The following is a 14,781-nucleotide window of genomic DNA, read 5'->3' on the forward strand; positions in this document are numbered from 1 at the left end:
AGTGGCAGTCAGAGCAGGGGCCAAACTGAGGTGATTTTTAATGACAATTTCTGGAAGTACTTTTCAAAAAGCAGCTTAAGTAATGCACACAGTGTCATGGTTTGAGAGGAAGTGAGTTATTCAATGATACCTGTCTGAAATCCTGTATTTTTACATGACATTTCTATCTCTGTGCATGCTGAGGGGTTGTGGAAGGCTCAGATTTGACCAAAAGGGATGAAAACACCACATTTTGGAGCAGAGTTCCTCTGCAGCCATTCCAGTGTCACAGACATTTCTTTCATGAAAAATCCTCTCGTAAGATTTTCTTGCTGAAGCTGAGAAGTTCAGCAACCAGACATAAACAATAGGTTATCTGCTGCTGTGGAATGTAACAGGTCTGCCTGGATTGGGCCAGTTTGGATGTTTAGAGTTGGTGGCCAATCCAGAACTGAGCTTTCTTGGAGACAGTCTGGGAGAGCGAACTTTGTTATTCATTCTTCACTTTTCTTAGCTTAGCTTAGCAGCTTCTAGAAACTCTCCTTTCTTTTTCTTTTTAGTATAGTTATAATAGATGTATATACCATAACATAATAAATCAAGCCTTCTGTAATGAAGTTAAGGATCTACATCTCTTCCTTCACCCAAACACCCTTGTGGCCACCGTCAACAATTCCAGGAAACATTACAGATCTCTGTCCTACCAAACCACGTGTGGTTATGGTTATCCATGGAAAAAGGGGAAGGGCAGTGGTTCCAAATGGCACCCCAAGAGCAGAACTCCAGGCTGGAGGGTGTTACCTGTAGCAGTTGTTGTTGTAGTTGTTGTAACTCCCCAGGGCTGTCAGGCATCCCAAGCAGATGGCGTAGGAGAAGAAGATCTGTGTGCCAGCATCCACCCACACCTGGGGACAGAGAGCAGGGAGAGCTTCAGAAAGCAGCCAGCAGAAATCCCCCTCCTGCCAAATGTGGGCTGCAAACCTGCACACGTGGCTCTGCAGGTTAGGAGGGTCTGGCAAAGCTTTTACAAATCATAAATTGAAAAAAAAATAAATAACGTGCTGAGAGGGAAATTCCCCTCTCCATCCCAGCTGGTCTTTACAGGCTCAGCCTAAAGTGAAAAGGGAGACAGAATTCCTAAAGAACCTCACCCATTCCATTCATTGATTGCTTTTAGATAGTTTTAGTAATTGCAGCCTAAATAGAATCACCTGCATTTATATCACTCGTGTTGGAAAGTTATTTATTCAAATTTAAAACTTTAGTGTGAATAATTGCTCTAGTAATTGAATAAAGACAAAATGTGCTATTCCTATAGCACATAAATACATAAGAAGATAATACATTAATACAGATAATACATAAATTAAGCTGGGTAAAGAAGGGATAATTTTTCCAGGGAAGGATGTTTTCAGCAAAATTTAATGGATCCAACAGGCACAAAATTACAGTTCTGGTCACTGTACAATCAACAAATAAAAGTTCTGTAGAGCTGAATGAGTCAGTAGCTCTGTAATGACATTGTGGGAACATTTGTATCCTAAAGTGATGCAAACAGTTTTAAATCAGAGAAAATGAAGCCTGAGTTGCCACAGTGAGATTCTTCTCCTCAGAGCAACCTTGGAACATTAATGAGCAGGTTCATTTTACTTTGACAGTACTGCAACAAAGCCATTTATTTCACCTGACCAGTGTGGGTGTGTTCCCACTGGAGCTGAAGGTACCCCTTGAAGTCCTGGATATGGAGATATGGAGACCCCAAACCCACAGAGCTGCCATCCAACAAAATCCTGCTTTCCTGGGATAAATGATCTCTTTAAGTCCTTTTTTTACAGCAGAGCAGCCAAAACACCAAAGCCTGAGTGTTGATCAGAGGCAGTGGCTGTGCAGCCATTCCCTGCTGAAGCTGGAGCCAGGGAGGAGGGAGCACAGCAGTGATTTCAGTACTAATAGCAGCCATCAAATCCTCCTAAGCACACAAAGGGGATGTGTTTGTTTTACAGCTGATCAAGTGAGACCTTGCTCTCTGGAGCTGTTGAGTGTTTCTGTTTAGAAATAACATTAAGATCACATTTGATTTACATCAGAGGCTTAAAGGGTTTCGTTGCTGTCACCCCGAATAAGACACAGCTGGTACATCCCAGAGCTTCACCGGGAAAAGCTGCACACAGAGAGCCTTTTGACAGACAGGCTCTTTAACAAGACTGGAAGCTCCCAAAAAGCTGTGAAGAGTGTGGGTCAGCTGAAAATGCTCCTTCTGCTGGGGCCCAGACAAAAGCTGGGAAAGCAGATCAGCACACGGATCCTTCCCTTTCCCTTTTCCCTTCCCTGTTCCCTTTTCCCTTTTCCTTTTCCCTTCCCCTTTCCCTTTTCTGTTTTCCTTTTCCCTTCCCCTTCCCTTTTCCCTTTCCCTTTTCCCTTTTCCGTTTTCCTTTTCCCTTCCCCTTTTCCCCTTCCCTTCCCTTTTCCCTTTCCCTTTTCCCTTTCCCTTTTCCCTTCCCCTTCCCTTCCCTTTCCCTTTTCCCTTTTCCGTTTTCCTTTTCCCTTTTCCCTTTTCCCTTTCCCTTCCCCTTTTCCCTTTCCCTTTTCCCCCTCCCCCCTTTCCCTTTTCCTTTTCCCTTCCCCTTTTCCTTTCATCTTCCCCTTCCCTTTTTCCCTTTTCCCTTTCCTTCTTCCGTTTCCCTTTTCCCTTTCCTTCTTCCCTTTTTTTCCCTTTTCCTTTTCTTTCCTTTCCTTTTCCCTTTCCTTTCCTTTTTTTCTTTACTTTTCCCTTTCCCCTTTCCCTTTCCCTTCCCCTTTCCCTTTTCCCCTTTCCCATTCCCTTTTTCCTTTTCTCTTTTCCCTTTTCCTTTCCCTTCCCTCCCTGCCCTCCCCAGCAGCAGGGCAGGGCACTGAGAGGAGCATCACAAGTGCTGCTATGTCCTTCAAAGGAAAAAAAAAAGACCATCACATCCCACAGGGAGTCAGCCTAAAAAGTGGCAAACACTCTGAGAAACCTCTTCTGCAAGGAAACTTTCACATATTCTATAAACCTGAATCAGACTGAAGACAGGTTTTGTTGCACTCTATGACATCAGTCTAGAAATTCCCTCCGAACTTAGGGCTGATGTTTAAATAGGAATGGAGAAGCAATTTTATTTGCTGAATGGAATAATACAATCTGCATAGCTTCTTTGGGGTTGTATGCTCAGAGGACAAGTGACATTTAACTTTTTCAGGTTTCTAAAATGGCAAGAAGTGGTCAGCAAAGTGGGAAACAGAAACATACATTGAGAAACCACTGGTAGATTTTCTGTGGCTGAAAAACCACGAGAGCTGGAGTAAGCCTGGTGTAAACTGCCAGGCACACCAACACTTTCAAGCCCTGAAAATGGCATTTCAGATCAGTTCTCCATCTCCTTGCCCAGCAGCCAGGGACCAGCTGACATTTAGCCTCAGACTGCAGAGCTCAGTTCGTGGCAGGAGGATGTGGTGAGGTCTCAAATTGCTCATTAGTCTGATTGTTCATTAATCTGATTGTTCATTAGTCTGATTGTTCATTATCCTGTGTCACCCCAGTTTGCTCATTCCCAAAGGGCACCTCAGGGGGGGAAGTTGCTCTCATTCCAGCCTGATGGGCTCCTGCAGACACCAATCCCAAATCCAGTTGTCACCACCCAGCTCACAGCCACAAAACCATGGTGGGATATGTCTGAGTGCTGAGTCTGCCTTAAACCAGGAGTTGTTCCCCTTTCCATGCAGAGCAGTGACATTCTGATGGGCAGGGACACAGAGGAGGACCTGGGGCAGACCAAAGAGGACATTTGTCTGGAAGGTGACACAGCTCAATACTTCTGTGCCATGAGGAAAGGACCTGAGAACACCAGAGAACACCCTGAGAGTCCTTCATGAACTCTGAGCCTTGAAAACCCTTAGGTCAGTGATAATAAATTGAATTTAGCACTCACAAACTTGGGATTGGAACAGTTTTCTAGTTTCTATCAGCTCCTACCTTAAAGAAAGTAAATAGACTTTTTTAGCTTTTTTCATCTCATATTAAAAGATTCCATGCCAAAACAAGACTAAAATTAAAGCTCAAAAACTTTGATAACTAACCCTAATATTTGAAAAATCACAATTTCAAAGGGCAGAACCTTACAAAACAATAAACAGGAGCATTTTCTACTAAAAATGGAAAGTGCTGCTCTGCAACATCCAACTCTCAAGTCTGGCAACGCCCTCAAAATTTAAACTCTGTGTGGGTAACCTCAATTTGGCCTTCTTGTGACAGGTCTAGGACACAATCTCCATTTCCATGGGTGTTTTCTATGCCCAGGGAGATGAATTTTGCTGGCCAAACACAGGATGCTGCTGTCTGGAGGATGCCCTGCCTCCTTTGTGGCTCGTGCCATGGAAGCAGGAGAAGGAAGAAAGGAGGGGGATGTGCTGTAGTGCAGACAACACAGCCCTGCTCTGGAGAATTGGGTTCTTTTCATGTCCCTGCCATAAAGTTTCTATGGGATGTTATGTCCATAAATCACTTCCAGCAGCCTTTTCTCACATGCTCCTTGACTTGGCTGTGCCCTAATGGGTGTCCAAAGCAAAGGAGAAAGTAACTGCTGCAGATAAAGTGAATTAAAGTCACTTCTTTTACAACTAAAAACCCCACAGTTTAACAAACCAAACTGAAAATCCCCAGAAGAGTGACAGCCCCTCATTTTAGTCTCAACATAAATGTCTTTCTGTATGGAGTCATGTCAAACACTGAAAATAAAACAAATGAGGTTTCTGAAGCACATGGCCAGTGCAGAAATAAGAAATAAGTCCCTTTGCAAGGCTGAGCCAGAGGTTTTGTGATGATCAAGCCTTATGCAGTGAATTTAGAGGGCCAAGCAAGGGGTGAGAGGGATAAAACAAAACCTTGCATAACTGTCCTGAGCTGAGCTCAGTGCCTGAGCAAAGCAGAGACCTCAGGGACAACCTGGGATGTGCTGATGTTGGTTATTTCCATCATGCATGGAATAAAAACCAATTCCTTCAGGTGGAATAAAAAACAATTCATGGAATTGTTTCTTTTGGATAAAAAACCAAAATCATGGGATAAAAAGAAATTCCTTCAGATGGAATAAAAAACGATTCATGGAATTGTTTCTTTTGGAAAAAAACCCAAAATCATGGGATAAAAAGCAATTCCTTCAGGTGGAATAAAAAATAATTCATGGAAATGTTGTTTCTTTTGGGAAAAAACAAAATCATGGAATGAAAACTCAATTCCTTCAGGTGGAATAAAAAACAATTCATGGAATTGTTGTTTCTTTTGGAAAAAAAAACCAAAATCATGGAATAAAAACCACAATATCTCAGATTCCAGGGGTTTCTCTAACTTTGTACGCTCCCTTTATTTTCTGTGCTCTCTGGATATATTTTGAACAAGCTACAGTGCAGCTGTTATGAAATCTCTCTGAGGATGCAGGAAGCATCTCCCAGGACACTCTGACTTTAACTGGCACTTCCTCCATGACAAACAGCTGAATAACTCCATTTTTTGTAATAATGCAAAAAAAATTTGTGTAAAATTGTTCCATGTCTGGGCAACATGGGGAAATCAGGCAGCTATGTTCAGTCTGCTCCTCCCAAAAGATAGGCAGGGCTTTTTTAAAAAAAGAAAATATATTCTGTTGTCACCTGAGAAGGTTCATTTGACAGCCATGGGGCTGATGTGCAGCTTCTCTCGTGGGGGGAAAGCAGCACACACATCCCCCCTTCTCCTTTGGCAGCATTTTACATTCCATCTCACAGGTTTCTGTGAAGTTCCCTTGCTCAGATCCCTGGGACACTGCCCAGGTGACAGCCTGGGGCTCCAGAGTCATGGCTGAGCCGGGGGCACTGCCACATCCAAGGGTCTCCACGTGAACAGGAACGACAGTGGAACACCAGGAGGGTTCTCCCAGCAAATAAAATCAATATTTTGGTTCTCTGTCTGTCCCTGGCCTTTCCTACAGCCCACACAGCTCAGTTTGCTCCCTTGAGAACTCCTGAATTCCTGTCAAAATCAAAGGGATTAATCTCACATTGAAGCCCAAGCACTGGCTGAGATCTGCATAAATATCTAATTTTATTTTTTTCTCCCCTCATTCTTAACAGTGAGGTTGAACACCAAAGCTGAAAGCATCCTTAATTCCAGAGTGTAAGTGACAATCCCATCATGAAGCACTGCCTGAGAATATGGGGGAACTCACAGACCAGTTAAAACCTGTGCTTGCTCTTTAAAATATGATGTTCCAAATGTTGACAGTCATTTATTTCCCATTTTGTTATCAGAGAACAAGCAATCACTCCAGGTTTTCTTTTAATTTAAATTATTCATTACTTTTTGATGAACCTCTGCAGTGTTTGTATTTTAAAAAGCAGTTTGCCTTCAGTTTCAAATGAGAATTTTAAAAATAAAGCCGTGGCTGTCAGGAGATAATAAATGAAATTTCAAGGTTAGGGCATAGAATAACTGCAGAATTTTATCACAAATGCCTGAATAAAACAACCTGTTGCCAGATAGGTTTAGGTATGACAGGACTGTAGGAAACCAGCAAAATGTGAAGTTCTGACCTTGAGGTAACACCTGCACTACAAGAGTGACCCCAGCAGATATGGGGCAATTAGCAACAGGTTTAATTAAGAGCACTAACAAAACCTTTTGGAGAATCAAAGCATTTCAAAAGTACCTGCTAGAGCTCTCCCTAACAAAAGCTTCCTTCCTCTCCTGTGGAATGAGGTGGGAGAGTATCGCTGGCAGGGGCTGTGTACAAATCACAAACGGGACGGGACTGCTGTGGAATGTGCCTTGGGCTGTTTTATTTTCCAGCATCAGCCTCATTACATGGTTATGACAATGGGAAGATGCCAGCAGCTCACATCCCAGGCAGCAGACACAGAACTTCATGTTACAACTCACTTTGTAAGTTTTTTGACCAATCACACAAAGCAAAAGCATATTGACAGTAGTTCTATCCAACCACTATAAGCACACGTACCTTTGGTTAAACAATGCTTGCTTATTTCAAATACAATACCTACTTGTGAGCCTTAAAACACAACGCACAGAGCTTCATTATTAAGCTTAGAACTTCCTAATATCTTGCTAGATAAACTTTTCAGCACCTTAGGGATTTATTCTGGACAAGTGTTAATACACAGACCATTGTTCTATTTGTCCTTGCTTTTCTACAGTTTAAATAATTTTTCTGCTGACCAATCTCATGGCTACTGCTTAGCTCTGATCACAGTTCCGCTGTCTCTGAGGCCTTTTGCAGCTTTCCCAAAACCCTCTGATTTTGTGGATTCCCACAATTCCCCCTCTCTGTTCATTTAAAAAGAAACCTTCATAATCGTGTCATTTATTACTTGTGTTTTGTAGCCTTACTATAATATTTCTGCTTATTACCTACTTAAAGCATTTTCCTGCTTGCACTAAGCATTGCTATATCACAACACAGCAATTTAATGCTGTGAAAATCCAGTCAGTTCAAAGGGTATAAATTACACCTGACAATAGTTACAAGTCATTGTTCTAAAAAGTCTTGTTGGTTCCAAGATCTTAATTCAAAACCTTAATTCAAAATCGGTGGATCAGGTTCTGCAACCGAGCTGTTCAAAAAACTAAAAACATACAAAGCTTTGTTCAACCTCATCTGTGGTGTGACCTCTACTCCTCCTCTCTGTTGATCTAAAATGCTCCAAGCACTGCTGGAAGAGCTCAGAACAATTTCTGACATAAACTATAGGAAGCCCCCAAAATAAATGCTAAAAAAAAAATAGGATGTAAAAAGCAGTTTCTAATAGCTTTGTGAAGAAGACAAAGTTCCAATTCCACCCTGTGCTTTCATCTGCAGCATCCTGGGAAGTTCTTTCCCATCAGTGGATCATTGGAGCTGCTTTCAGTGCCCAGCTGGAGCACCTGACTGTGAAGCTGGGATTAAAAACCAGGGGGAATTGCTGGTTTCACCCCACAGGAAACATGGGCTGCTCGTGCTGAGAACACCCCAAAAATTCAGAGTTCACTCACATGGAGAAACAGACGCCACCAGGGTGTTCTGCCCTTGCTGTTATTGCCCACACAGTGAGCTTTAATATTTCCTATTTACAGCACTCCCTGTTCCGGTCTTACATCCCAGGTCTCTCCAATAAAGGACAATTTTATCCCCAAGCTGAACTTTTGGTGACACCAGGGAACTAAGAGTTTTCTGCTGTAATGTGCAATGAAAACAAGCATTCCCTAAATTGCATTTCATTACACTCCTCTGCTACAAGTCCCATCTTTATGAATATATATAAATATATTTATGTATACATATAAATATGTTTCCAGGAATAATACTAAAATAGATAGTAGTGGAGGACTGAGCATTTGACCTCTGTTTGTTGGTTTTTTTTGCAATAAAGTGATTTTTTTTGGCTTTTTCATGATAAAGAACATCCAGCCACATCCCAGCCTCCTCTGTTGGGCCTGGTGTGGCAGCAGGGCGGAGAGAGGGAGCTGCACACACTGGGAGGGAGGCAACAGATCTACACCTGGCTGCTTCCTTTAACACTTCCCCTGTTCCTCAGGCTGAAAAATGTCCTATATTGCCATGACAGCCCCAGGAAGGCAGGCAGAGATGCAGTTTGGGTGTTTCCAGCGCTGTGTGAAAGGGATGGAGGAGAGGCTGAGGCGCCACATCCGCCCAGCTGAGCAGGAAGGTGCAGCACCTTTGGGTTCTGCACAAAGAGCAAACCACAATTCACTGCCAGCAACCCAAATCCCCGTGCAGAGGCAGGAAAATAAACCCAACCAGTTTGCATTTACTCTCCAGTCACTCTCCTGCAATCAAGAGAAATTTTTTCTTAAATAGCAGCGCACACAGAAATCAGCTGAGTGTCTGGGCTGTGCAGCTGCCAAAATTCAGAATACAGAGGTCAAGGCTCTGTTCTATTCACAAAACAGCCCAAACACTTGGGGGATGCAGACGTTCAAAGGGAATAAATCCATTCCTTGCATGCATCCTCTGTTCCCTGACAGCAGCACACTGATTTTATCTCATTCCTATCAATCCTGCATCCAAAATCAAACAGGGGAGAATAAACTTTATTATCTTCATTTTTCCACATTGTCAACACAGTTGTTGTACCTGTATCGTTCATAATAGTTTAGTTTAGTTATAGTTTACCATATTTGACTAAAAAATTGTCAAATATGAAAACTTATTTGATTATAAAATAGTCTTGGTATATGTTTAATTAAAAAAAAAGACTACAAATCTTCTGAACACAGGTAATTTAAGAGACATTTTGTGTTTAAAAAATCAGACAAAAGAAGTTATTTCATAAAATTAAACCAGTTAATCCCCGGGGTCCCAATGAAAACCTTTCTGCTGAGTATGAAAATACAGTTTTCCACTTGGAACTAGACCCTTGAAACACTCAGTCAGTAAAACAGACTGTTATAATACAATTTTAAAGCAGAATATTACTTTAGCTACAGACACAAGTTAAAGCCCTGAGAATTTTTAGGATGCTCTTCACCATAAATGACTCTGGATGTTGCTGTCTGAACAAACACAATCTCTGATAAAACTTACTTCTGATATATTTATTTTCCAATGGATACAGCCCTTCAAAAGTCAGCTTTCAACATCTTTTATCCTCTCTGCATTTATTGAACCTCTGCTAGGAGTGTGAATGTGGAAAAATGAGGCTACAAATCAGACTGTCCACTGAAGATGTGCCTGGGGCTGCTCCAAGTGGCAGCATTGTGACAGCCATCCGTGGAGGAGTGTTTGCTGTGATGTTGGCCAAGTGAAGCTCGGCTCCTCCAGGCTCCTCCAGATGGCAAGACCAGCACAGAAATATCCCTCAGTTATCTGCAAGCAGCCTCAGCTCCAAGGAGTTGTGGCTGAGGGCAAAGCTAGGGTGCCTGGCTGAAGAAAATAAAGTTAAAAAACCCACTGGATCCATCCAAGCAGCCTGGCACCAACCACGTTACCTAAAATAAATTAAACTCTTTAGCCCCTGCCCCCTGTCCCCAAATGCCTTCTTGGAAAAAAAAAATTAATTTATCTCTCCCAGCTCAGTGGGAAATGCCATTAAATGGGGAATTAAACCCAAACAAAATATGAGCTGTGCATTGTGGGGAGCAGCAACAGAAATGGTGAGTTTTGGATGCAGGAGTGAGTTTGTGGCTGAAGTTTACTACCCAGGGCTTTCTAAACAACACAGCTTCTGAAAGCAGAGCCTTCATTAGAGCAGGAAAACAGCACTTAAACGGCCAGGCAGAAAATGGCTGAATTAAGCTCTTTTTTCCCTCTCTTTAATGGTGGTGATTCTCAAAAGATTCAAAGTAGGTTAGGGGAAGAATAAAACAGCTATGTTTCTAGTGTCTACCTGACAGCAGCTTTTGTAGGGGTGAATAATTACATGAAAATCACTTCCTTTCCACCTCTCTTTGGGGTTTCTGTGGGTTGCTAGGCACTCTCTCTGCTACCTTCTGCTAATGTCACTTCCAGAGGGCTGAATACAGTAAATTCATTGGGAGAATGGAAACTCGGGAGAAGAAGGACCTAAATACTCGGAGTTTTGTTTATTCATTGCTGCCTTTGGAGGCCAGCACTATAGCTGGGATCACTTTCCAGCTATTGAAATGCTAATTGCCCAGGGGGTGTTGTCAGCCAAGGAGCGCCCAGTTAAAATGGGACAGCACCTTCCTCCATACCGGAGCCACACCAGTTGCATGTTCCTGTGGCAGCATCCAAAATCAAGTTTTGCTGGGGCAAAACAGGCTTTGAGGATCCTCCAGGAACTTACAGGAGCAATTATTTTCCTTCCTCTCATTGCTTTTAATGAGTAAAATATTCCTACGCTCATTAATCTAAAATTTAGGGGCATCTTGGTTGTCTTGGTGTGATTGCAGGAGGAGGCACAAGGTGCAGTTGTACTCCACTGAGGAAATCATGAGGAAATAATGAAATATCACTGAAGGGGTACTGGGGACAGCCAAAGGTGATACAGAGACTCCACCATCAGAAGGCATGAAAAGACACATTATTATTAGAAATCTACAGTTCTTTTAGAAACAATGGTGGACTAAGACCTGCTTGGCCTTTAGCAATCTTCTCTCACACTACAACTATGAATAGCACACCCTAGAGAACCATATCTATAAACAATGGTTACAGAAAGAGAGAGAATCATTGTCTGAATTCTTTCCTCTAGGTTTCTTACAGCTTCTACACAGCTTCCCAGGATTTTCCTGGGAGAACCATGTCTCCCTCTATTCAGAGGATATGCAATTACTACACGTGTTCACAGAGGGCAGAAAATCCTGGCACAGGCTCCCAGAGAAACTGTGGCCACCCCTGGATCCCTGGAAATGCCCAAGGCCAGGTTGGATGGAGTTTTGGAGCAACCTGGGACAGTGGGAAGTGTCCAGGACCAGGTTGGATGGAGTTTTGGAGCAACCTGGGACAGTGGAAGGTGTCCTGCCCATGACAGGGGGTGGCACTGGATGGCAAGATGGAAAGGTAAGATCCTTTCCAACCCAAACCACTCTGTGTTTGTGCCTAGGTTAAAAAAAATAAATAAATTTATCCAAAGATCCCTCTCCAGTGCAGAGTGCTGTCTGAGCAGGGATGAGTGAGTGCTTGTGGGAAGGGCAGCAACCAAACCCAGAGCAGGGTTCTGAAGGGTCTGAAAGTGTCTCTGATTTCCACTTTCCAACCCAAGCCACTCTGTGATTGTGCCTTGGTTAAAAAAAGAATAAATGAATTTAGAAAGAATAAATAAATTTAGAAAAGAATAAATAAATTTATCCAAAGATCCCTCTCCAGTGCAGAGTGCTGGCTGAGCAGGGATGAGTGAGCACCTGTGGGAAGGGCAGAACCAAATCCAGAGCAGGGTCCTGAGGGGTCTGAACGTGTCTTTGACTTCCACTTTCACCCTCCTGAGCCTGGGATTCTCTTTGATTCATTTTCACCCTCAAAGTTCCCTCACTCAGCCTGGCACAACAGGGGACAGGGAAATCCAGAGGCTTTGAATTCACTTCCCTGTCAGCATTTTCTGAGGGCAGGATTCAAATCCCTTGAAATATGTATCAGCTTTCCATTAATTTAGTTCTGGAGCATATGGAAGGAGATACTTGCCAGTATTAAGTACACAGAATATCCCAGAGATATTTTTCATATAAAATCATTTCTATCCTTATCATAACATGGTTTTGGGGAGGAAAAAAAGTATCTGGAACAATTTTGTGTCTGAGTGATGGGAAACAAAAATTGTCTTCAGTGGATTGGTAGCTTGACTTTGGGAAACTGGCAAGCTGGAAACATTTGTAGAAAGATATTGATATTTAATCACAAAATCTCCTTTTAAAAGGTATTGATAAGAGGCCAAGTATCATTAAATCCCAATATCTCTTGGGAGCAGCACCTTTTTCTTCACTTCTTCATTTCTCTTAATTGTCAGGGAAGGAGGATGTTTTGTATTATTGTTCTGGAGTGTTTTGGGTGTGGAAAACCATCCCACCCTGTGGGAAGGTAAAATCCCTGACTGCTAAGCATCCCCATGGTCCAGTTTGCTGGGAAGCCCTCTTGCCTTAAAAGCATCAGAAGTTCTGCTTTCCCCTACACTTTCACTCTATAAAGCTTCAGGCATTTGGAAATAAAAGAATTTTTTTTTCATTCTGTGGATGGTATGGAAAAAGCCCAAAGAATAACCATTGCCTTTATTTCTCTTTTCATATTTCATATATTTCCATGTATATTTCATATCTTTTCAGCCCCAGAGACTCCAGAATTTACCAGATCTTTTAGGCAGCCTGTTAATGTCATTTCCTATAAATGATAAATAAAGATGCTCAATTTTTTTAAATAAATGCAGGAAGTGCAGTCAAGTAATTTTTAAAATGAGGGTGTTGATTAGAGTTCCACTTTACTGAAAAAATGCCAACAAGTGCTCTCAGGATTTTGGCAGCTCCCACACCCACCAGAATGCACTCACAGGGGTTTCAAAATATTTACACTTAATTCAGCTCAGGCATTGATGGGAGAAGTGACCCTGAGTAATTTCTGCACCTCTCTGTATCCAAACCAAGATGGTTTTAAGGTGTTTTTTAGTCAAATATTCTATTTGTGTTACATTTATCAGAAACCAGGGCTCTGGGGTGGGTTTCGCTTTTAGGTTTTCAGGGGATGCAGGAGATTTAGCAAAGGCAATGGGGTTCCTTCTCCTCTCACCAAGCTGATCACTTCAAAATATCCAATTTTTATTACACATCTGCTCAATTGTAATATCCCATTGACAAAAACCCGTCTCCAATGGCTTTTTTATTAACTCCTCTCACTCTCTCTTTAGTTTTTACCACCCTTGAAACCTGAGGAACACTGGAGATGCCAAACACAGCATCCAGCCCTGACATCTGAAGTATTTGCAAAGGGGAAATGCTTTGGTCATGATCATTATTCACAGAATTGATATTTTGGTTATGATCATTATTCAGAGAATTGATATTTTAGTTATGATCATTGTTCACAGAACTCATATTTTGGTTATGATTATTATTCACAGACTTCATTCAGAAATGAAGAGGAAGCTGTACTTGGGTTATATAATATCAGGTGAAATGTTTTTTAACTGACTTCTTTAAAAATAATAATTCTCAAGGATTCTTTTTAAGCCACCTGAAGAATACTTATCTATAAACTGAACTCCTAAAAAAAGATCTAAAAACTCTGTTCAAAACAGAAGAAAATACAGTTAGAGAAGCTGAAGATAGTTTGATCTTATTTTTTTCCTTTTCTTGAAAGCAGCCTAAGCCTTGTACAAATACCTGACCCCAAAAGGTCCTCGCAGAGTGGGTTCAGTTCCTGTTGGGAAAACAGAACTGCTGCCTGCAGAACAAAGCCCATGCACCACCACAGAAGGTCACACATCAAAAACATTGGTTTTTCCCCAAAACTCTGCAGTTCCCTCCTTCAGAGGAGCCTATTTTCTCTGTTTCTGATATGAGGAATGAAAACCTCTCCACTGGGGTTTTTCCTGCTCTTCAGGAATCCCCAGGGATTTTCAGGGAGCCCTGAAGATCCCGGAGCACTTCAAGTCCTGAAGGTTCTACTCCAGCTCCATATTTCACCTATTTCCATAATTCATCACATGCAAATGTCTCTGTGTAATGTAAACTTACATTTAGCACTGTGCAGTTTTAAAAAATAGAGAAAAGGGTGCTCAGAAAATAAAGAATCTGCTGCCTCACAACTGAATGCTTGAAAATTTTGCATTTTTGCATTTCAAGTAGGTGAAGCTTCTGCCATGTCAGGGCACAAAATTCGAAGGAAATTTTCCCATCAATTTCCAGGAGCCTGGATTTTACCTTGCTAGATTTTGTAGAATTGGAATTCATGAAAACAAGAAATGCAACTAAAAGTCTGATTTGTCAGCCTCTTTTGCTTGCAGAAATATTTTTAAAGCTAAATTAAATGTGAAGAGGTAATATATAAAGATATTCTACTACTCCAAGGTAACGTTTGTCAAATGATGGACTTGAGGACACAATATGCAGAGTAAAAATTAAAAAAAAAAAATCAAAAACTCATCCCCTACATTATAAAGACCTTAAAATTGAGCTGGGTTGGAATAATCAATGTATGCTATAAATACTCATCTAAATAAAAAAGCAGCCTGCAGGAATATATTTTAGTTTTCTAAGCAGTAAATCAAAGTTTGTCTCACCTAAGTTTAACTGTGTTCATCAGAGCTTTGTTCCCCTCAGAAATCCCTTAGAGGACAAAAGTGCCAAAGGAG

General features: G+C 41.7%; 1 protein-coding gene across 1 annotated transcript in view; it reads right to left on the reverse strand.

Moving 5' to 3' along the window:
* Positions 1-14,781, reverse strand: part of SLC6A11 (solute carrier family 6 member 11) — a 105,145-nt gene that overhangs the window by 17,645 nt on the left and 72,719 nt on the right. Inside the window, exon 8 of the mRNA XM_030956601.1 lies at positions 781-884. Coding sequence (XP_030812461.1) covers positions 781-884 — 104 coding nt within the window. The remainder of the gene's footprint in view (positions 1-780; positions 885-14,781) is intronic.

The sequence above is a fragment of the Camarhynchus parvulus genome, chromosome 12, assembly GCF_901933205.1.
Source record: "Camarhynchus parvulus chromosome 12, STF_HiC, whole genome shotgun sequence".
Classification (NCBI taxonomy): domain Eukaryota; kingdom Metazoa; phylum Chordata; class Aves; order Passeriformes; family Thraupidae; genus Camarhynchus; species Camarhynchus parvulus.